General features: G+C 38.9%; 1 protein-coding gene across 4 annotated transcripts in view; it reads right to left on the bottom strand.

Moving 5' to 3' along the window:
* Positions 1-387: 387 nt before the first annotated feature.
* grid2 (glutamate receptor, ionotropic, delta 2) overlaps positions 388-24,514 on the bottom strand; it is a 493,389-nt gene continuing 469,262 nt past the window's right edge. The window contains exons 14-17 of one of the 4 annotated variants that reach the window (XM_056237495.1): positions 21,530-21,696; positions 9,778-10,018; positions 3,772-3,993; positions 1,038-1,129 (exon numbers count right to left, since the gene is read on the bottom strand). In XM_056237495.1, the coding sequence (XP_056093470.1) occupies positions 3,811-3,993; positions 9,778-10,018; positions 21,530-21,696 (591 nt within the window). In that variant the 3' untranslated portion in view covers positions 1,038-1,129; positions 3,772-3,810. Of the gene's footprint in view, positions 1,130-3,771; positions 3,994-4,171; positions 4,240-9,777; positions 10,019-21,529; positions 21,697-24,514 lie in introns of those variants that run through there. The other 3 variants (XR_008804120.1, XR_008804121.1, XM_056237494.1) reach the window with 3 other exon arrangements.

The raw sequence follows: 24,514 nt of genomic DNA, 5'->3' as shown, positions 1-24,514 counted from the left end.
ACATTTAGTAGCATTTGTTTCATCCCTCCCAATGATATAATGTTTATTATTTTTTAATTCAAGTTCAATCGAGTCTTTTCCACAGAGTGTCCGTTTAAAGACTCAAAGTAGATCTCGACTTCAGGGAGAAGGCAGAGAGGATGAGAGGTCCTTAGAAACACAGTCACTCACTGTGAGGCTTCCGAGAAAAGCAGGTTATTTTCTCTCAGTTTAGCAGCGCCTTGTCGAACGCTTCAGCTAGAGGGAGCACTGAACATTAACAGAGCGCTGAGATGAAGCACAATTCAGTCGACGAGTTGACAAGATTCTTCTAAACTGAGTTATTGCAGATCTGGGAAACACTAGGCAGAGTCTTTTTCAAAAAAAAAAAAAAACCGAAACAAAAAACAACCCAAAACAAAAAGGTAAACATACCATCATTGCAATATTTGATAGTCTTTTTTTTTCTCTCCCCACAAAATTGAATGTGGCAAACAAAAGGCAAATTCATTTAGTTCACAGAGAAAATCTCCCGACAAAACACAATGACAATAATGATCATTTTATTCCATCCTCGTCCTGTTGACGAGTTCGGTCGGGACAAGCAAGCTCCATCGCTAAGAGCAAAAGTCAAGAGAAAACGACAACCAAAAAGGAACATTTGTATTTACATAGATCTCTTTTTTTGTTTCGAACTCGCAGGCACAGGAACTCCTGCAGTCTATATGGAGGTGCCCCTGTCCGGGTCGTTGCCGTAGCTAAAGTTGGGGGCCGGGGTGGGCTGATACGGGATGCTGGACATTGTCTTGACGGGGCTGCGAAAGAAGCCGCCGTTGGGGGCTCGCTGCCGGAAGGGCCCCCCAGTCCGGTGGTCCTGTACGGCCCCAAAGGCGAAGCCGGCTGCGGCTTTGGCCGACAGGCTGCGGCTGAGAGTCTGGATCTGCTCGGGGATGAAGGTGGTGGTGGTGATGTGCGTGTTGCGGAAGTCGCTGATCTGCTCCAGGGCCTGCCGGGCGGCCGGGAGGGAGTCCATGTCCAGGGGCGTCAGGTCGATGGAGGAGGTGGAGAACTGTTTGTGGGGGCTCTCATCGTCCGTGCACAAGCTGTTAACCCGGTGATGAAGGTGCTCCAGGTCGATCTCCTTATCGTCCTAGAGGAGGGGAGAACGGGAGCGGAGTGGGGGAAATAAGGAAGGAGAGAAGAACAGGAGGAGGAGCGAAGGTTGTTATAGGATCAGAAGAGAAAAGAGGTGTAAAGTGACGTGAAGGGGTGTGTATTCATAAGAGCAGATAGAGAGTGGGATGGTTTAGTGAAGCGGGACAGCGCAAGGTGGTTAACAGGGAAACGGATAGGGGCGGTGAAGGAGGAAGGGAGTTGGTGAGCAAACGAGATGTGAAGAAAGAGTTTCGGATGCAGTTGGGGAAAAAGAAAATTTGGAAGAAGGTTGAGGGCGGATATTGATGTAGAATTAGAGGCCCAATGAGGTTTTAGAGTTTGCATGGAAAGCAAGACAGAGAAGGGGGGGGGAAACATAAAAAGGGAAACATACTGAGCATACTGATGTCTTAAAGGGATACTCCACCCAAAAATTAAAATTCTGTCAGAAGATATTTTGAAGAACGATCGGAACTTTGGCACCATTGACTTCCATAGTATTTTTTTTCTACTATGGAAGTCAATGGTGCCAAACAACTGTTTGGTTCCAATCGTTCTTCAAAATATCTTCCTTTGTGTTCAGCAGAAGAAAGAAACTCATACAGGTTTGCAACTACTTGAGGGTGAGTAAATGATGACAGAATTGTAATTTTTGGGTGGAGTATCCCTTTGACTAGAACTGTCCTTGGACTATCATCAACATTAACGTCGTGTGACAGATGGATCTTTGGATATGTAGATACAGTCTACAAAACCTTTCCACTTTCAAGCCATCTGAAACCACGATTGTGACAAAACTGTAGCTTATCTAGTATATAATAAGTTTAACTAACATAACTACTATAAAATATGTAGATTGCTTTAGAGAACTCACAAGGTGACGTGGGCTGACATTGTGGCTGCAGGGAGCTCAGAGATAAAATGGCCTCTGGTTTGGACCAGCATAAAGCACTTAGTTGATTCCAGCCACCAGCGGCAGGCAGCGTGGCCCTGAGTAAAGAGGGGTGGTGGGGGAACCTGGTCGGGCCGAGGGGGGCGGGAGGTCAGGGGGGCAGTTCGTGGGTACCTGTCCTACCACCACGGTGGAGGAAGGCGGTATAATAGGGGTGAAAGTGAGAAGGGAAGAGGAATGTGGGAAGGCTGTTACATGTGGTGTTTTGTTGACCTAAACAGGGACCTTGTGCTTCTCAAAATACTTTGGTGTGTTTTGAAGATAATAAATACCCTTACACCTTTCTTTTTGGGGCAAGGTGAGATTGAATTATGAGTCTAAACCTATGCATTTTATCTTGAGATGTATTCACTGTCAGAATTTTTTTTTGTGCAAAAATGGTATCTTTAGGGATACAACAGCTTGTCACTGCAACACCCTTAAAGGGACAACTTGGTGTCTTATCAAGCCCTAAAAAGAGCAGTTTAGTACCTTAGAGTAGTAATATGTAGGCCTATCTATAGCCTGTAAACTGTCAGTGTCCCGGTAGTGGGACACTTGGTCCACTTTTTTTATCGCCTATTTTCCCTAACACGTATTTTAGTATTCATCATAAATTAGGTGTCATTCGAAAGCTTAAATACTCAAAATTCATCCAGGGAAAACCGTTTTGAAATTGGATTACATTACCACTACTACTTTGAACTTTTATGGGTAAATAAGGTACTTTGAGGGTACGGCCCAAACTTTTGAACCCCTTTAGGTAGAAGTTTTGCAAAAAAAAATTTCCTGAGAGTGCAGATATTGATGTAACACTGAAATCTTTAAACCAGTGGTTCTTAACAGTTATAATGGAGCTACAGTCTGCATCTGTCCAAGTATGCATGACAGAATGTGTAATTGAATCTCAATCTGAAGAAATATATACATATGCACATCATCTTTGTCTTCCGGAGCATGTGCACAACGCAAAGGCCAATAGGTATCTATAACATGTAGCCGAGCTACAATCACATTATCTAGGTCTGTTGGTCCGACTTCACAAAAGCCAGATGAGTATGATTCAGTCAGACTAAAGTGGTTACAGTACAATTTAAAAAGACACATTTTGCTCTAATCTAACCGAAATCAAACTTTTACAGAAAAAAGAAAGTTTGGCCCAGCCTAGTGGGCCCCAGGCCACCTGATTGAGAACCACTGCTTAAAAAAAAAACTAACATCTTACCTGATGCAATGGCTAATATTATATATATTTCTTACATACATTTATTAAGACAGTTTTTTTGCTTCCGGCCCCCTGATTGAGAACCACTGCTTTAAACATCATTTTATGTCTTGCAATAATTGTATTGAGAATAAATACTGAATTAGTCACTTAGTCTCCATGTGTGTTTAGCGAACGCCAGCCTGCTGGGCTGCTCCCCTTGTAAGCTATGCAGCTCAAATAACTTCCTGTCACGTTTGCACTGTGACTGTTTTTGTATTCTTTTAGCCAATTTTGTCTAGTCACTATGTAGCTCGGCACTAATGGATTGATCTCTGTGGGCTTGAAAAAGATTGGTATTGAAAACAGCCCGTTTTATTGCATTTCGGGAAATAAATGGTAATGGCCTTCCTTGTAGCACCCAAGTGGATTCTCTTCCAGCAGCAAATGTGCGATTGCTTAAGTCCGTACAAAATTTATCTTTGCGCATTTCATAACCTACGTGGGCTCGAGGCTTGGAGAAGTGTGGAAAGAGTGTAGCTCAGTGCTGGCAGAAGACAGTTCGCGACGGGATGGCGAACGTGTGCCTCAGCTTGGAGTCGAGGGGTGTGGCGCAGCATGCAGGTGACAAATGATTGGAGGAAGGCCTGAGCGTGAGCATGATGTCAGTCTGCGGCTCATGACACGGCTCGTCTTGCCTCACAGACGGTCCGTCTGCTTGTGTCTGTGTGCGTGCGTGAAAGGACATGACCCAACAGATGAAGCAGGCAGATGAGAGGATGGGAAAGAGGTTGTTTTCAGAGAGGTGGGGGAATGAATAGAAAAAGACAACAAACAAACAGTCAGCACACAGATGTTTTTTTTTTCTTTCTTTTTTTTTTTATGTCCAAGGAGCCAGATACCTGGAAGTGTGAGATGGTAAAAATGGCATTTTGCATTTCTCTCCCACCCCTCAACACAGAGTACTTATCTATAAAACAAAATCAACAAAATAAAAGTTGTTTCAGGCTTTGACAGCAGAATAACATGATTGTTTTGGTCTTTTCTGAAAAATAACCAAACATTTTCAGAGTAATGACTGACACAGATCGCTGTTTGGCGTTCGGCGGCCTCTATTAATTATGCGGCCACATGAGGTATGACTTTCAAATACCTACAACTACTATAGCCCCTCTGAACATAATAGGAATACAAATATATATATTTTTTCTTTTTTCTTTCTTCTAAGACTGAAAAACAGTTGGTTATTTGAATGCAGACCTCATACCGCGGCCTAGAAATGTAGAGGCACCGCAGGACTCCAGACAGCCACAATATCAATGACACAGCAGACATCTGAGGTGAAGAACTTTTCATCATTTGGTTTTTCAGGAATGATTAAAACACAAAGCTTGGCATGTGAAATGGCTTATTCATAAAGCAAAACCTCCAGTTCTCTGGACCGCCTGCTCGTCCTCTCTGGATTGGCAGGTGGTGCGCTATAAAAACATTTTGACTTGGGTGGAAAACGGTTATTCATCACTACGAGGTGGAACTCGTTTTGACGACTTGTCATATCGAATCATTTCTGACCAATTGCGACACCACAGAAGGAACCGTGACGGCGAGATCACAGAGAAACAGAGAGAGGAAACAGGGACAAACTAACACCATGGCATATGCAATGTGTGTGTTGGTGTGTGTATGCATGCATGTGTGTATGTGTGTGTGTCAGACACAGACACAAGCACAAAGTCATTCTATTGTTCTGATGTGCAATGAACTCTGTTAGCCAGGTGCCAAGAAATATCGCAAAGAAAAGAGGAAGCAGTTAGGAAGATTTAAGGATGTACCAAGACAGCACTGGGACACACCAAAAAGAAAGTTGCATCATGCTGAAAGATGGAAGAATGGTTTTTAGGATGAGCCAAAATGGCATTTAGGAAAGACAAAATGACAACAAATACTGCAAAAATCATTATCTTATTCAGTATTTTTGCCTCGTTCAAAAATGATCCAAATATCCTTAAAACAAGATCATTTTAATTATTTTTATTTATTTATTTAAAATAAATAAATAGATTATAATTATTTTATTAATTTAATTTAGTATTTAAAATGTTAGTTTATTTTTATTACCACAAATAGTTTTTTGTTTGTTATAAATCTCTCTAAATTAAGTTATGCATAAAACAACAATTTGCTAAAGGGGGTGATAAAAAATAAACTTAACTCGTTAAATTATTCTCTGAAAGCGTAAATAATTTGACTGGAAAACAAGTCAAAAATACGATAATTTTGCAGTAAAGAAGTCTTAAATTAACTCTGCTATAAACCAAAGAGCTTTAAATTGTAAAACCAAAAACATCTGTGAGATGAGTGTGACATGTGCTAATTTTTAGCGTTTGTCTTGTCTTGGTCGCTTTTGGCATTAACACGTCTCGCTCACTGAACCGTGTGTGTGTTAAAATGTGTGCGTGTGAATATTTGTGCAAAGCTCTGCCAAGCTTCTACTCTGATGGAACCGTCTGGAAGAGTGCCTTGAGGAATGAGCCCAAATCAGCATGATCCAACCACTGGGGCAGAAAGGAGCGGGGTTCAAGAGTGACTGCCAACCGCTCCACCCTCATCTCTGTGCTCAGTGTTACATCTTCAACTACACCACTACATTAGCTAGAACTAATGACTTAGTATGCTTATATATAGTAGAAGGTCCAATGTTAACTTTGAGGCCAATGGTAGGTGAATTTATCAGCTAAAATGAGATTGTATTGCTTTTTATATTTGTATTACAGTTTTATTAATTATATATTTGTAATATGACAATGCGTATTTGTGACAAAGTGCAATGTACAGTGCAACATCATACAAAACGAATATTATATATATATATAATATATAGTACCGTTCAAAAGTTTGAGGTCAGTAAGATTTTTTTGAAAGAAATTAATACTTTTATTCAGCTGTTATTAAGACGCATGAAACTGTTCAAAAGTGAGTCAACATTTATTACGTAACAAAATATTTCTATTTCAAACTTCTGTTCCTTTCAAAGAATCCTGAAAAACATGTATAATGTTTTTACATTTAACATTGAAAAAAAAAATATATATATATATATAGAGAGAGAGAGAGCACCAAAGTAGCATATTAGAATGATTTCTGAAGGATCATGTGACACTGCAGACTGGAGTAATGATGCTGAAAATTCAGCTCTGCCATTAAAGGAATAAATTACATTTTAAAATATATTAAAATAGAAAACAGTTATTCTATATTGTGTTTATATATTTCACAATATTACTGTTTTTACTGTATTTTGTGATCAAACATGCAGCATTAGTGAGCATAAGAGACTTCTTTCAAAAACGTTTTAAAAATCTTACGACCTCAGACTTTATGTATTATTTAATAAGAGGAAAAACACTTAAGACATCTTAAATAAAGCCCTGACAAATACATTATTCATGTGCGAAAAAATGCCAAGACAGTTGATTTCTTTAGTTAGTAGATAGTTTGTCTGTGCTTTAAATCCCTCACATATTGAGGTCAGACTATCGTTATTAAAATCCAATTCAAATCATGTAATGTCACAGTTCCCAATAAAGTTCCCGGGCCATTTTAATTCAGTTACTTTGGACCTTGCTTATAAACAAGTACAAATGAGCCATTCAGCTTTATATGACTTAAATATGCTAATTGTGGCATGCTGCAATAAAAAACTAACAGGTTGAAGCTCATCTGCCATTTCTGCAAGGAACATAATTTGTCCATATAAATGTCTGAACATTATGGCGAGCAGTGGAGTGGACGATGGCCTTCAGAGGGGCAGGGATTCAGGAGAGCCGCTCTTCTCCGTGGGGTCATGAGTGCCCTGCTGCTGCTGCTGCCCCTGACAGATAAAAGCTGCTTCATGGCGGGAGGACGGAAGACAAGAAAAAGCCCCTGACCGCTGATCAAAAGCACTACTTTGTTTTTCAGGTGGAACGCTAGAGATGAAATGCTGTTTTTTTGGCCTGTGGAGAGTCTGATGACTCAGACCCGAGGGGTGTGAGGAGAGGTCAGGTGTGTATGTCGGGGGGTGGGTGACAATTGGAGTAATGCGGGAGATGGGGATGTCATATCAGGAAAAAGAACACCCACAATATGACAGCTGCAGAAGATAACAAGGAGCCACAAACTCATCAAATCAAAGAAATGCGTCAAGAGCAACATCACAAAGGTTCATTCACAGCCATATGAATGTGCTGTCACTGCTACGTCTGTGTTACATTGAAGTGTTGTCATGTGAAATGCAAGCAATGGGTTTATTTGGTAATTAATGTTAACTGGATTCCAACAATAGGCAAACAGTTGTAAGAACAAGAAAACAAAGAAAAACAATATGTGCAAACACATTCATCTAAACTGATCTTCATGAAATTAGCTATGGGATATCAAAGAAAAATTAGAGCCTTGTCTTAAAGTAATTATCTAGATATATGCAGCTTTTATCAGCACATATATTTTTTAGCACCTGTTAATTTGTTATTTTTTTCTCAACAGCTCTATTACAGTTAATGTGCTTGGCAGGCAATTGAACAACATTGTGTTCTTTTTGGAGAGGTTTAAGTGCGCTATCAGAAACTAATTATTTGAAGAAAAAGTGCTTTGTCTACTGTAATGCTGACTATTTCTCATTTTAATCTCTTGTCTTTTTTGTTAATGTTACTAATACCCTTCCAAGGCTTTGATGGCATACGACCGGTATTGATTCTGCTTAACTGTTTGTTCCATGGCAGATAAGTCCACAGGATTTATGTTATTTACAGTAGAAAGCGTCGAACAAGCAAAATACAGTGCGACGTGTCCAGAGGTCCAGAAGAATTGTGTTATTAAGGGGTGTTTGTTAGGTACAAATCGGTTACGGTTGCCGGGCAATATTGCAACTTGTTTCATTATTACAGAATGATTTGAGGTCACAGGGGTGTATTATGGCTTATATACAACAACTTCAAAAGCGAAAATATCTTAATAAAATCTTAATAATTATTATTATTATCATCTTTTGATTTGCGACCATCACGTTGCAAATACAAGAGAAAATCATTTCATTTGTGAAGTATAAAAGCCATTGTATTATCAAAAACTCAGTATAGCTACAAGGTTATTTAATCAAATTTTTAATGAATACTCATATTATTATTTTATATTAATTGAATTTATATAATTTAATTTAAATTTTATGCTTCAGTACCATTTAATATAATATATTTTTTTTAAATTCCACCAAATATCTGGTAAAAACAGCAGTTAACAGGACATAATCTCGTAACGTCATATGACTTTCTTACCGGCCATTTTTACATTCTTTAAATTTTTGCTGTCCTGCATTGAAAGTTCACCCTAAATGAAAAGTAAGTCATTATTTACTCTACTGGTGTTGTTCGGACCACAAAAGGAGTATTAAAAAAATGTCCTGCTCGTGCTCATCCATATAATGGCAGTGAATAGCGACCATCATCAAGCTTGCAAAAAATGCAAAAGTATCCCATGTGACACGTGTCATATATTACAAGTGTTCTGGGGGCATACAATAGGGATCGATGAAAAACAAACCGAAATTTTATGTATTATTTAATGGAAATCCTTTCCTTGGCCATTGGCCTTCAGTGCTCTACTGTGAGTTCAATGTGACTCTATTAGCACTGCAGTTCACTCCGACTCGCCCAGAAATAGCACTCAAGTTGTGAGAAATCAAGATTAATACAAACATGAAATTAAATACAATATACTTTCTTCTCTCATGTGAATTTATCTGCTGTGTTTGCCGCAACAAAAAGTTATCGCATTCACATCTGTCGAATGTCATTCTGACTGTAATCAGACAAACGGAGATGTTTAACTCAGTGAAGAAAGTACCGGTACACAGATACTTTTTGGAAATTCTAGACATTGTATTTCATGACACGTTTTTTTTGGGCGAGTCGGAGAGAACCGTGGTGCTAATAGAGTCACATGAATGCACAGTCAAGCATGGTAGACCCACGGTCAAGGTAAGGAGTTCTGTTAAATAATATATGTCATTTTGGTTTGTTTGTCACCAAACGGTATCGTTTACCCCCAGAACACTTGAAATATACCCCACCTGTTGCATAAGACCATTCTGTGATACTTTTGCATCTTTTTTTAAAGCTTGATACTGATCGCTATTCACTACCATTATACAGACAAGTGCACGCTTGACTTTTTTAAATTTCTCCTTTTGTGGTTAAAAAAACCCCCAAAGAATGGCATACTGCATTAGAACAACACCAGGGTGAGTAAATGATGACTTCATTTAATTTTGAGATTAACCATCCACTTTTGAGGGGAAATTTAGGAGCGATGTTATTGAACTTGAAGTTCTGTAACTATATTGGATCCCATCTGGTCTTGGGCAGTTGGACAATCTCCATAGTTATTGTATTTAAACATGTTCCACACTCTTCTGTTTATGATAAGCTAATTATCATCCTCATCCCTATTCATAAGGGTTTAAGACTCTTACCTCCTTCGATGGGACTCTGGAGCCTTTCCTTCGCGTCCACCAGGTTTCCACCGTGGCAATAAGACAGGAGAGCACTACACCAGCTGCTAGAACAAAGAAGACCCCAGCAAAACTGTGGATGTCCAAGGCGCTGGCACTCTTCCGAGTGCCCACAGGAGAGTACAGGTCACACGGACTATCCCGTGGCCACCACTTCAGCTTCAAGATGTCCATGTCCCCATTCTGCTGAAGCTCTAAGATCCTGGACACAGCAAGAAAACAGACACACACATTTGGAAGATTCTTTATTCGGAGGCACTTTTCAGATTACTTTAAATGATGTCTATGTTACAGCATTAATCCTGGAATAAAGGTCATGAAGAATCCATACCATCACATATTAGGCCAAAACCTATTTCAAGACGATTTTGTCTAGAAGTGTGATGGTGTGAATTTCTGATATTGTTTGTGATGGTATTTTTTTGGGCATTTTGGAAAACAATTTGACTTGTTAGTTACAAAGCAGTTAATTAACTTTGAACTTATGAAAACAGTTTTGTTTCTGAATTATTATAAATCACTACCTTGTAATAATTTATAAATTGAGGTTCTTGAAATCTCAGTCACAAAAGGAATCATGGTTAATTAATTTAATATATCAATACTCCCAGTTTCTGTTAATAAAAACAAGCAACTTTGTCAGAATTACAACATAAATACAGAAAATATCCTATATCCTATAAATATCCAATAATGGATTGAATATTGAATACTGTCTTGGACAACGGGGACCTACAGGTCAAGAAGGTTGAGAACTATATATATATATATATATATATATAAATTGTAATTCCAAATGCTTGACAGCAGTATTGAAGATAGTAATTTATAATAAAAAAAACTTTGACAATGCATAATAATATAAAAATTGATTGAAAATATAATTTTCTTGAATATGTGCAAAGCTGAATTTTACTGGTTTTAACTTATATAGTATGAAGTGTGGAGGGAGAAGCTCAAAATAAGAAAATTCAGGCCATTTCTGCACTTTTTAAAAAGAGGCAAAAGTAAGAGACCCATAAAATCCACTATAATCAACCATAGACAGAAAAGTTCCTCTAACTAAAGTCGGCTAAAGTAAGACAAATATGAAGCTTCTTTTGATAACTGAAGTTCTGCACTCCATGCCTGGACATTTACTACTGGCCTAAATGTATGCATGATTATGCACAATTTTATTGTGTGTCGCATTACAGAAATGGACTGTGTTATATATTGAAATTGAATGGCAGATTGCTTTATTCTTACACATTAATTGAGCCACTGAGATCTGTGTAACACACTATAAATAACTCGGAATGGTCCCAGTCTGTTCAATGGCATCTGTTGCTGCAGTGATTTACTTTTTTTTCCCCAACACCAGGGGGCAGTGTCTCCTCAGAAATAATGGCATCTTCCTCACCATAAAGAATGAGTGTGTTCTGATGTAGTGATGGCAGTTTGTACTAATGCCAGTCCAGCGGCTGCAAATGAATGATAATGAATACAGGACACAAAGGTTTAGGAGAATTTGCCTCATTGATTGGCTGATCTGTATTGCGTGGCGTTCTCTCTCTAGCCTGATTGTCTGCAGTCAGGAGTCAGCGCACATTTAGCCCCAGAGGAGGAGACTAGCGCGCTTCCAAGAGCCCATATTCACATCTAAACTGCAGCTGCAGCAAACACTTATCCAAACAGCCACACACACAATGGAAATGTTCAGAATTCACAGTAACACACAATGCTGTCTAAAATCCTGTTCAACATTTATTCAAAAAGCTACCCTTCATTCTTTATATCCATATCCCTGTCTCATAACAATATAATACAGGAGTAAAAAAAAGTCCTATTGCACTCAACAGATGGAGAATGACCCATCTACATTCTGCTGTGGACACAGCTCACAGGACTCACAACAAGGTGGGCCAATGTTGAAAGATTTGCTTTATAGATCACACTTTAAATGTGCCAAGAACATTTAGCAATGCAACACCGCCCACATATGTTGCATTAGAGGATTCGGAGTGCGATAGCAGAGACATGGAACAACAATGAGGACAATTCAAGAGAACAGCACAAAACATACCTGGGGAGCTGTGATCCAGTGCCATTACAATGCCAAGTACTGTGACTGAGTAAGCAAAGATGTAATCAATGTCCCACTGATGGAATAGTTGAAAGTGAAAGAATTAGTTGTCAAAATCAAAAATGAACATCTCCCTCAAGTCCCTTTTTATAGTACTATAAAAAATTCACCTTGACTAATGCAGTATATTCCAGTTCCTGAGAAGCCATGCAATATCTTTGTGTTGCCAATATTCACAAAATAATCATGCTTTGCAAATATATTTTGAGAAAAAAACTATCATTATGAGTGAACCTAAAGGAACATTAAAAGATTTAAAAAAAGTACAGCATGACTGCTTTAATGTAATAGGAAGGATGCAGGTGATGTGTGTTATTTTAGTATTATTTAAATACTATTAACAGTATTTATTACATTTTTTAATTAGTTTTTATTTTTAAACTTTATTTTAGATTTCCTTTTTTTGTTGTTGTAATTTTAGTACTTAAACTTATCAGTTATATGTTTTTGTCTACATTTTATTTTATTTCATCATTTTTTTCAATTAACCAAAATGATTTTAAGAGCTTTAGTTAACAATAATTCCAAACTGTTTTCGAGTGAGGTTAGATAAATGACCCCCCACCGTGGTGACAAATATGCACATTTAGCTATTTTAACATTGGTGCATTTTCCAATTTCTGCTTTCATTTTCCATGGTATTAAACTACTGTGATGAATGAGTTCTGAGATGAGATGTCTTGGTCTTCAGTAGCACAGCTATTCCTTTAAGACCTCATTCCCTCTGGAGGTCACCACAGAACAACTCCTATCACAGGCATATGGAACGGCCTACCCTTGAAAAATTAGTCTGTGACATTTATGAGTGTTGCCATGATGGATGTGTCAACACTTGGTGGGTCAACATGCCATGCGCTGCTTCAGGGCTTAGATAATAGGTTACATCTGACCACACTGATAGGATGGCAAGGAGGAGGGAAGTATGGTTTGTGTAACCATTCTTAAAGGAAAATTATATTCTATTCTATGCCACTTTTCAACCCAAGTCTAATACAAGTGTCAACATTCAAGGACTTGTGTTGGAAAGAGCGTTTCTGACCTTGTGGTTTTCCAGCAGCTGGTACTGGGCAAATTAACAGTCTCTGTGTTTAATGAATTAACACCCTGGCGTTTTTAACAAATGAGGAGTGGTGAGATCCACAGGAATTAACACCAGGTACTTTTCCTGTGAGAATCAACTGTCCAGTTTTGCCCTTGAGGAAACGCCACATGTTTGTCTTCAGAAGTCTCAGGAGAGACATGACAGATATCTCAGAGGGGACCAGATTTTACCTTGTTTGTTGAGAAGATAAGCCCACTGATGGCCATATGCTGAAAGATTTTTTTTTTTTTTATAAACTTCTCTAAAAAAGTTTTTGACTTGGATTTTTCCCCTCAAGCACTTTAATTGTCCCTTTAAAAAAAAAAAGAAAAACGCATAAAAACAAATCACTTAATGAGCATGGGTTTCTTTCTCACATTGGCTATGTTTACATGCACACTTTTTTGTTTCAATCAGAATGAATTAATACTGATTGACTGTAGTGTTTGCATGAACGCTAAATAAAGTCATCTGGTTGAACGGTTGTGCCATGCTGCTTATATTTGTAAAAACGCCCCATTCCTGCACCCAAAACAAAGTGTCTGTGGATGAGAGTATGAAGTGAGGACTGATGGGTCGTAGTTCTGTTCCACTTCACAGCCAATGAGTGGTAGGGGAATTTTAGAACACAACAGCCATTTATGACATTATATTTAAAAACTACTGCAGCTCATTCCACGCGTCATGCATCTTTACGCCATTTCTACATCATTGCACATGCCCAGTCCTTTCAAGTTTCGGCTTTCGATCCGATTAAATGTTTACATACTCTCCCGATTGGATTAGAAAAGGAATAAACCTCCCTTTCGATCAGATTGAAATTTTATTCGCATCGACCTCAATCGGATCGATTAAGGTGTTTACATGAAGCCCCTTACATGAACCCCTGACTGAGTCGTCAATCTGATTGCTAAAGGATTATTTGGTTGCATGTAAACTTAGCCATTGACGTGTTTCCTATTGAATCAGGAAATTTAGGCATGCCACTTTTATTTAAATAGCCAAAAAAGTAGCTTTTTACAAATAATTTTGAATTACTAATAAATATTTGAAATAATATCCCTGCAGGCTGCACTAGCATATAGATGACCTCTATATGCTATCTAGAAGTTAACAGACACGAAATTCTTATTTAAATTTGATGAGGTCTTTAAAAAAATGTGCCTTTTTACTAAAAAAACGACTCAAACCTGCTGCTTTCCCTTCAGGGCACTTACAGAGAAACAGCAGCTTCATAACAGCAAACATTTTTATTTGTTCTTTATTCCCTCTCCTCCCAAAATGGAGTGATAAATGGAGGGAAAGGTGAGTGAGGACGAAGAGCGGTGCGCGTGCTGAACAAGTTGTGCTCAGAAGACAGGCCAGGGCAAAACGCAAGCAACAAATTCGCCTGCTCCGCTCTTGTGTTTTTGTCTTTGAATTGCACTATCACTGACCAGTGCAGTCAAGGGAGTTCAGCTGGCTTTGGTCCATGTTCAATATCAGGGGCTAAACACAAACACTTGGCCCTGTTAACAGCACAAGTCCAGATCAACCTGATTCTCCATGACAACTGGGTGATCTGGCAACTGCAACAAGCTTTCATTTAAGACCCCAGTATGACACTGAGTGCGAATCTTTGTCTTTTAGTGCACCTGGTTGCGGCAGCACTTCAAATTCATTTTTCTGTTCTTTGGGGATAATGTGGGTGGGGATTTGCGGATCTCTCCTCAGGTCTGTCTGTCATGTAGTCTCCTCGCTTGCCTCTCGGGCCCTATGCGCTGAATCGAGTGTGGACTGCTGGAGCTGTTGCTATGGCAACCAGCTGCGGCAGAAATGATCACGTTATTAGATGTCTCTGTCTGCGGGGAGACAAACTACTTGATAAGAGCAGGGAAAACACGATGAGAAAAGGAACAAAAAGACAAAGGCAAGCAGTTCTTTTGCCTGGGAAATACAGATGGTATTTCCTCTCAGCTTATCAATATGAACCAGATTTCTGAAGGATGTTAGACATCTCAAAAGATTGTGAAAGACACTTATATTAGGATAATAGCCACTATATAGATTTCAATCTCTCTATGTAGACCTGCAGACCCCATATCCTGTATATTCAAAAGAAATGTTAAGTTGTAGCAATCCAAATGATCAAACAGGAAGACTTTTAAACTGACTTTTAATGAACATAGAGGGAACCCAAGCACTACATACTCAAACACAACATTAACACTAGACAAGGAACTGAGGAAAATTAAGGGCTTATATTCACAAGGGAAGCTAATCAACAGAACAGGGAACAGGTGTGAACTAATTAAAAACCATGGAAACCAACCAGTGGCAGGAAAACGAGAACAAAGGAAACAGGAACTAGAACTAAACCAAACCGAAACACAATAAGTCTGTTCGACTTAGTCTGCGGCTGGATGTAATCGATGTAACGGAGCTGCCGTTGGGGAGAAGCTGAAAACGGAGACGTGAAGTCGGACACTTTCTGCTTCCGATCGTGGAACAGCTGTGTCGTCATCAGAGCTCGTACAGCCGCTCTTGAGAAGCTGCACCGTCTTAGTCAGCCGTAAGCTCTCGAATCGCTCTTGCGGTATTTTGATGCCATATGTCACAGTGACGCAGCGTCGGTGCTGTCTCAAGCCGGACAAAATTTCTAACAGGCATGCATTGCTTCAAGTCAGACACCAATTGGTCTGCGCAGAGCAGCATGAAGTTGAACAAGAATAATGAAACCAAAATACATGTGACAATGAGGTAGAAATCTGCAGTGTTAGCACTGTATGTATTTACCAAGCTCAGCGCTTTCAATGGCAGAAGTGTAATGCAGCTCTGTTCTAACAATTTCTATCAGCTGGACAATGAGTCCAAAATGTCATGTGTTCCCAGCACCATTTGCTAAGGGACTGACTTTGTGTAAACAGGCGACATGTGGCCATAACCAGGCTGACATGGGTATCTTGCCCTGAGGAGTATAAGCAAGCTCGCATCTGTCCTGGAAATTGACTGGCACTGTGGACTGCAAAATGTCAGGTATAAGCGGCGATCGCTCTAGAGTGTGCCATTTTAATAGGGTAATTGCTCTTGACTCTTGGTTTTTACTCATATAATAACCCTGCTGATGAAAACAACAAGATACAACTAGATTTTTACAGTTTATGAAGGAAATGCGAGTGGTGGTTGCCTGCACAAAATGCACTGCCATGATGCTAGGGTGCAGGGCACCGATGCCATGCCATTTTTATGTGGTTGCTAAGATATTCTGAGGCCAGGTGCATAAACATAGCCGCTAAGTTAAGACTTAAGAACTAGTGTGACCAACTACCGTAGCAGTTGTAGGGCTAATCAGTCTTACTTTTTGGATTCAAATTAGACCAATCTACCAATTTAACCAGTCTTAAAAAAGAAAGAAAAGATAACTAACTTGTAAGCAGTTTCTGCAACAGGCCACACGTTGCTAACTGGTCCAAATCAAAACAGCCTCTCTCTCTCTCTCTCTCTCTCTGGTAGTCTCTGTGATAGTCATTCATTCAAGTCTATGGGATTTTTTTCCATCCATTTTATCGATTAAAATTGTTCAAATCTCTGAACCCATGTATGAGCAATAGTTGATTCTTACATTATAATTAGGATGATCAAATGACTAACTAACTAACTAAATTAATATCAGAACACCCGTGATGGACTGGCATAAAGTTGGCTTGACGTTGGATGTTCGATATTAACAAATGTAGGGACAGTCTCTATACTTACATATGACATATTTGGTATACACGTATAAAAGCTCAATAGCATTTGAAGAGAATGACTTACAGTCAAAAACCAACTGTAAAGTGTTCATGGAGGTGCTAGGTATGATGCACACCTTTTAGATTTTTGATATTTATTAAACAAACTGTCAAGTCATGTGTAATAATGCCCATTTATTTCACAACCGAATGCGATCATGCACAAAATCAATAGCATTTTGCAAATATCAAACGTCAAGCCAACTTAATGCTACTATTGAATGGTGCGCAAAGACACACATGTGGTAAAGACACCAACAGGTATACACATTTCTATAACATGCCATCACCTTAACCATCTAAAGATACAATCACATGCAACCTGAAAGAGGGGCACTTTTCGGACTCACAATGCTAAGCTTCAATCAAAACATCTAAAATACCTCTCTCTGTTGCTCTTTATTTCACACTCTTTGCCTCTCTTTCTCTCACATGCCTCCAGTGTGAACTAGCACACCAATCAATAATGTGTAATTTAGATCTCAACCTAAGAAATAATGATTTTTGAAATTGCCTATATGCTAGATTATAAACCACATGTACTCAATAAGCAATAACCCCCCTGATATTTTTGGATTGGTAGCAGACTATATCAATCTACACATTTACACATCTAAGAATACTTACACACACAAATAGCAGCGACTGGTGCTTTTCAAGAAAACCCAAATGTAATTTATCAAACATTCGTCCAAAACGCTGCTTTTCAAAATACTTAAAAATAATTCATTAAGGTCAGAAATGTTTCTACAATATTTACAAATTAAATATGCATGAAAACCTAAATGTGTTAATAACATCTCTGCCTCGAAGCACTCTGCGTTCGGCATTTCAAATGCTGTCAGTCATGTATATTACCTTTCAAAGCTTGCCCCAAAATACACTGTTTGAAGAGCAAAATATTGGAAAAATTACATTAGTGAACATTACGCAATAAATTGTGGAAAATATCACAGATTACTTGAACTGCTCTATTTAAAAAATAATTAGTCATTCTAGAATGATTTAGGTTATTTTGTAGGGGAGTGCATCTAAAAATAATTTTAAAAAATGGAAAAAAAAAATTTCTCTGATGTTATTATTATTATTATTTTAAGTGTGAACCATCTATTTACAGCAAAAGTATTTGGTTAAACTTTAAAAATGTGGGTATTTATATACTTTTTCCATGAACCTAACCAACAAGAATTTATTGTGGTGTTTTTTTATTATAAATTTTTTTTCCAGCAAATAAATATATGTTCTGCAAGTTTTAAAGTGAAGCAAAGCACTCATACACAGTTTTTAAAGTCCCTGTTAAAGGAAATTCTAAAAAAAAATTCTAAACACATTATAAATGTTAGAAATGTATTGCTAAAACATAATACAAAGACTGTGAACTGTGAAGTACTGAATTGTGGAGTTAGAGCGTTAAACAGTTTTTCACCATTGCTATTTTCCGGATTTTTTGGGCGGGGCTAAAACGGGGCTCGATGACGCACTGGAGCCCCTGAGCTCCTGGACACGCCCCTACTTGATGACGCACTAAGGCCACTGAGGCTGGCCCCTCCCCTAACAATAGAGCACATTCGCATCAGTTGTTTGGCGCTCAATCGCGAACTATTAGTTACTACAGCCTACAGTTTTCTAGCTAGCTATGCCTTCGACACGGAAATGCGTAGGCTACTACCTGGATGTGATAATGTACAAAACAGATCGGTGTCTTTATTTAAATTTCCTAAAAACGATCACATCAAGAAAAGGTGGATTCATTTTGTGAAGAGCTAACCTTGATGGAGAGCTGAGGATCACCACCAACACCCGCCTGTAGTGATCATTTTACACAGGATAAACTTTCGTCGGAGACAGACAACTGGGATTCACTGATAATCCGCTGTTACTGGTAAATGGGGCCGAACCAAGGGGGTAATCCATCGACCGGAAGTTGAAGCCGGCCGGGTGCCGCCATGTTGTAGCAGAACTTCACTTGCGTTAGCATTTCCATTGACTCCCATTCATTTTGGCGTCACTTTGACAGCGAATAACTTTACATCTGAGGCGTTTAAAGACTCCATTTGTCCATTATTTATTTCTAAAGAAACACGACAATGTATAAAGGGCTCCATTACCTTCGATGTTACATTATGGCCCCGTAGAAACAGATTTTGTAAAAATAGGCTAACGATTGCGTCATAACCACTCGACTCTCTGTCGCGCTGTACAGAAATTACCGTACAGACAGGAGGAGAAGCTCGCAGGCAATCGGGGGGACGTCCCGTCAAGGGAGAAGCCCATAGATAATGAGTCCATAAAAGCAACGGAATACTTACTCCTGCTCACTCACGCCAAAGAACTCTTTGCTCAAGTTCCCCGTCTCTGCAAGATTAACGTTGGCAATTTTCACGCACAGCTACTAGAAGAATAACGTCTGTCAGACAGGTTGCTCACGTCATCAAGCTTAGTTTGAGTCGGTTTGAGTCTGCGCGTCAGGAACGGAAGTGCTCAAAAATCGCTAAAAATGGGCTTCAACTGTCTCAACTGAGTTCCAATGAGATGGCTCTGTCCACTTCTTATACTGTCTATGGGCCGAACCGACTATCTCCCGCCTCGGCCTTTATCCTCCCGTCCCGAAAGCAATATCAGCTAATATCAGCGTCGGCAACTTTCCCGCGAGTGGGCGTGGTTTCAGCGCAGCCAGCGGACACGCCCCTAGCGTTTGAGAGCAGAGAATAAAGCTCATTTTTTCAAGATTTTGATAGCTTATTTTATGTACTTGCCGGCTTTTTTTTATCATTCAAATTTGGCTGGGTAGCTAATAACACATTTTTCTGTGGTGTGACAAACTCAGAACACATACTTAATTTTGACTTTACAGGGACTTTAAAGTGTCTCAGAGCATAGATGAACTGAGCTGCTATGAGATGCTGAACACCGTATCATGAGCACTAAGCTATATTGCGGTATTGATTTTATTTTGATATTTCATGCAGCCCTAATACAAATTGTAGTTAATCCAATACAACTAACACTCCTTCTGCTCTCATAGACTTCCATTGAAACAGCATCTGGCTGAACCCAAAAAGCTGTGTTTACCTCTTGTCAGTTAACTAACTTGGTCAATTAATTTTGTTCTATGAATTAAATCTATGGTTCAGGTATCTGCTATAGACTCAAACTGCAGCAGATTCAATGAGGCTCTATGGGGCAATGGCAATGTCTACAGAAATGTCTCCATGTGGATTAAAGCAGATTGCATTAATTGTGTAATTTTTACTTACTAAAATATTTAAATGGGTTACATCAACTTTTCATCAGTCAACTTTAGACATTATACTAATTAGAAGTAACTTTGCAACATGTCAACTAACTCTCATTAGAGTGTTAGTAGACTGTGACCTGTAGGTTAGGGTTGGTAGAAGAATAAATTGACATGTACATGCAAAACAGATTATTTGTATAAAGATAATTTAACACATTGTCACAGTATTTATTACATTTCAGGTGAATCTGTGCTTCCTGTGCACTCTCCATACAAAAACGAATGCATTTAGTCCAAATGCATGGAGACAACAGATGGAAGATGGTTATCTGTGGCTTGGAAAGGTAAGAGCTCTTTAAAATACACATGATTTTACAGAGAACTTAAGCACTGTGTCTATAGGACAATGTAAGGGATTATTGGTGCACTTTCACTATGCATTTTCATTTTAGAGTTAAGTCAACTTTTCCACTCTTTCTCTTCTTTTCTTCTTTTAAGACTCCTGGTGATGAGTAAACGTAGAGTATGTATCGACTTTTACATCAACAATGGGGCCATCACTCCATGCTATCATATTTTTCTCAGTCTGTCACTATAGTGGTATTTCAATATAGCAATTTCACTCAGAGTGAGCGATTTAACATTTCTATTCTCTATTCAGCTCCCCGTATTAAAGCAGGGGAGCAGAAAAACACGTTCCTGCCATTAAGAATCGTATGTTGATACGTTTGATCTCCATTGGTGCTGTATCTACTGCGTAGAAGTACTTCCTCTTAGGTGAGGCAAAAGAGTTTGTCTTTTCACTTAAAGAATTGAGCTCTATGACTGGCTAAATCTGAAAGTCTTTTACAAACGCTCTCATGCAATGCTGTGCAAATTCTTCGCCATTGTTTCAGGAACCACAGGGAAAACTTTTTAAATGGCTGTATTAAAATTAAAGTTGATGGCTGTCCAAGACCACAACAAAGAAAAATTAAATACGCATGTCAATGAATAGCCCGTTTACGTTAATAAGGACCGCCCACCTCCAGTGGATTTTTAGGGAACACACTGCAAAGCACATGGACAAAAAGTTTTACAATAATAATATTTCAATCATAACAAATTCAGAATAGTTTTAGCATGTTATTGATTATGGCAACGCTAATGTATTTGATCTTGGCAGACTAGATGGGCTTTGCTGCTGCTGCAGAGCAGAGCAATTTGTATGTACTGTAATTTTTACTCAGACTTACAACTTGCACTGTTACTGAGGGTGGCACTCGTGTATAATAGTGATTTTATCCATGAACCTACTTTCTATGTTTTAAACTGACTGTGTTACAACTCAGGCTGTTTAACAACCATTCCCGCTCTCCTCTCTTTGAGAAATTGATTTTAAATCACAAACTCAGACTTTAAATGGCAAATTTAAATAGAATTTTCCTTTAAAAAAAGAACAGCAGGGACCCAGAGACGAATGGCTACATATGGATAATAAGAATCTAATCATACAGTACCTCTGAGAGAAGATGTCCCTGTAGGGACTGCCATGTTGCATCGCGATGCCGTAGCCCCTGTCAGCCACATTGTTGCTCACGGTGTAGAGCGAGCAGTCCTCATCATTAATGGCCACATACTCCAGGACAGCTGCATCCCACACAAATGCAAAACGCCCGTACTTCACCTAAGAGGGTGAGAAAAAAGACATACATGTGTACACAAAAGAACAGGAGAGTTAATAGAGACGCAATGGAAATCACGTTCAAAGAAAACCAGAGAGGCACATGAGGACGAATTCAAAACCAAATCAGGTGGGAACCAACTATCCATAAATAACGCAACCAGGTGCTGAACATTTATCAAAAGTGGCTGGTCCACATAAAGCACCATTGCTGAAAAACAATCAAGCCTTAATTAAATCCCAGCAGGACCACGCTACTCTTTTACCATTAATTGTTTATTAAGTACGGCTGAGAAGCGACAAGGAGGTTTTACATCTTCAAACTTTGTTTGCAGGGTTGCTGCTTCTAAATTTTACTTCTACCAAAACAATTTCAGCAGAAAAAAGCCTTGCTATAATATAGAGTTCTAAATACTCACAATCTTTGCTCTTTGAGTGAAAATAAACTTTCAAAAGCTCTAGACTTTAATCTTCAGCTCTACGAATGAATTCAATTCTAAAAAAGGCCTATTTTTATTCAACAGCTACAGACAAAAGGGGTATTCATTTCCGATACTGAAGATGCTATCCTTGAACAAGTCAAGAGAAAGATGGCCTCTATCCTCTGAGAGAACATTTCATGGTTACGAAAGTCTTGCGTCAAAAAAAATCAATGTGCTTTTAATGAAAACTAGAGAGCTTTCCTTTTCAGTTCCAGCCTATCTGCAGGTCTACATCCAAAGATATATTTTGAAGCGACCTCATGCTAAGATACCGTTAACTGTTGATGTAAAATATGTACACACATTTGCGTGGGTTTTTTGATGGTAGACAAGGCTGACTTTTTAGGCAGAAACATTTTAATAGCCTTCTCATGAATTTTTCAGGCATTTCAAAACAGTCTGCAACAGGACAGAGCTAGATCAGAGAGACTGCCTTCAGAGAAAATCACTATTAAACGAGTAAACATCTTATTTACTCCAAACGGCTTACCAGACATGGCGTGTAACTACAGGTCAGTCTGCTAAGCACTAAAATGGTCTGCAAGTGGCTCCTGGCTTCAGAAAACACTGAGAATTTTCTCACATCAAGAGCTTATTTAGATAAGAGCAGCAGTCATTTCACTGCAACGAATGCAGATGCAACTTCACTGCTTACAGATAAGATAACTCTCCCCCTAACTGACCGATTACTCTCTCCCTCATTCAGCATCCCTTCAAAAGTGTTCGATATGCTCGGGTGCTTGTTTCAAAATATATCGCATAGAGCTTTAGAAATGGGCCTATTGCAGTTTTGCAATAATCTCAATAAACTTCTAATCCCTGCTTATTAATAGCTAGTAAGGTAGATGTTAACTGTAGGTATTATACCACTTATTACATGGTATTTCACCACATAAATTATTATGGGGATAAGAGATATTGATTTGAGATGAAACTGTTTGAAAATCTTATCTGTTTGTTATTTTATAATCCATTATAGTGTACAAAAGAATAGTCGCAAAATGGCAGCAGCTGCGTTTGTATGAAACAAGAGAGCGGGTCTGTGATTACGGATGACATAATTAAAATAACTGTACACAAAATATTGAGTGAGTTTTAATATTTTATTAGCTCACCAAACACAAAACTTCCAGGAGTGTAAAGCGCCGACTTCAGAAACGGTTACCCGGATGAGCCTGTGTTCTCAGTTTTTACCGGTTGTTATCGGGGGATAACATATACAGTAGCTGGATTGCGCGATTGACCAATCAGAATTATTTCTCAAGAGCTGTATAATAACCACAGGTAACACAACATCACTATGGGAGTGGCCACCCTGGCGTGGAGTCCAAGAAAAAACTAAGGGGGATCTATGCAGTGCTGCCAGATTGGGCAGTTTTGAATTTGATTGTGCGGGTAAAAAAAGATTTGGGTGGGTGGACAAAATTTGGTCAGGTTTGGGGTCAGTTTGGCGGTTTTCAAAGATCAAAATGTTCTAGACTAATTGGTTAACACACACACACACACACGCACACACACGCACGCACACACACACACACACACCGCACCACAACATAAGTACATTAAATTGAGAAGCTGAATAGAGATTGTTTTGTAATACCAGAGGCCTTTTCTATTGATTTTAATTCAATTGAACTCAGGCAGCAGAGAAAAAATTGCCCGTGGTACAATTGCAGGTAATAAAATTGCCACAGCTGCATTATAATGGGCATGTGACAAAGACAGGGCCTGCAAACAGCGAAGAAATATACCACTGGCTGAAAGTGGCAAAAAAGGTGAGAAAAAGGTGAGAAAAAGAGAAACTTCTTGACCCAGAGTACATTACTGACAGAAAAGTGAAGTATGTCCTACAGCCCTCCAGCCATAGCAAACATAGTGGCTGTGATTTTAATTGTGCCAAGGTAATTATTTGAAGCCATTTCCCCTAAAGCAAACAATGCTCAGTGCATCCTAATCAGTACATTGTTTTTAAAGGAGGCATCAAGCACATGCCCTCATTAGATTTATATTCACCCATACATATTCAACGTTTCCTCCTAACAACAGGGCACTGAGTTAAAATAAAGGCACACATTGGATGCGACTGTTTTTAGAAATGTACTGCTCGGAACACTCCCATGGTTTCAATGGCTTGGGAAAATGACAACATTCTATAAAAACAGCAGGATTCAACTGATATTTGCTGAGAAGTAAGCCCTATAATATGAAACGAATCAAAGCTTTTATGAAATCAATAACTTCCAAAAGGACACAGCTGCATAATTTTCACAAGGTGCAGAGGTTGTTTTTACTTTCTTTCTTTTTTAAACCCAGTTCATTCAAAGTTACCCAAGTGAATT

Source organism: Rhinichthys klamathensis, unplaced genomic scaffold (genome assembly GCF_029890125.1).
Source record: "Rhinichthys klamathensis goyatoka isolate OS25496 unplaced genomic scaffold, OSU_Roscu_1.1 h1tg000487l_1, whole genome shotgun sequence".
NCBI classification, from domain to species: domain Eukaryota; kingdom Metazoa; phylum Chordata; class Actinopteri; order Cypriniformes; family Leuciscidae; genus Rhinichthys; species Rhinichthys klamathensis.
Note: the sequence above shows the minus strand (reverse complement) of the source record. Positions and strands in the feature narration are given on the sequence as shown.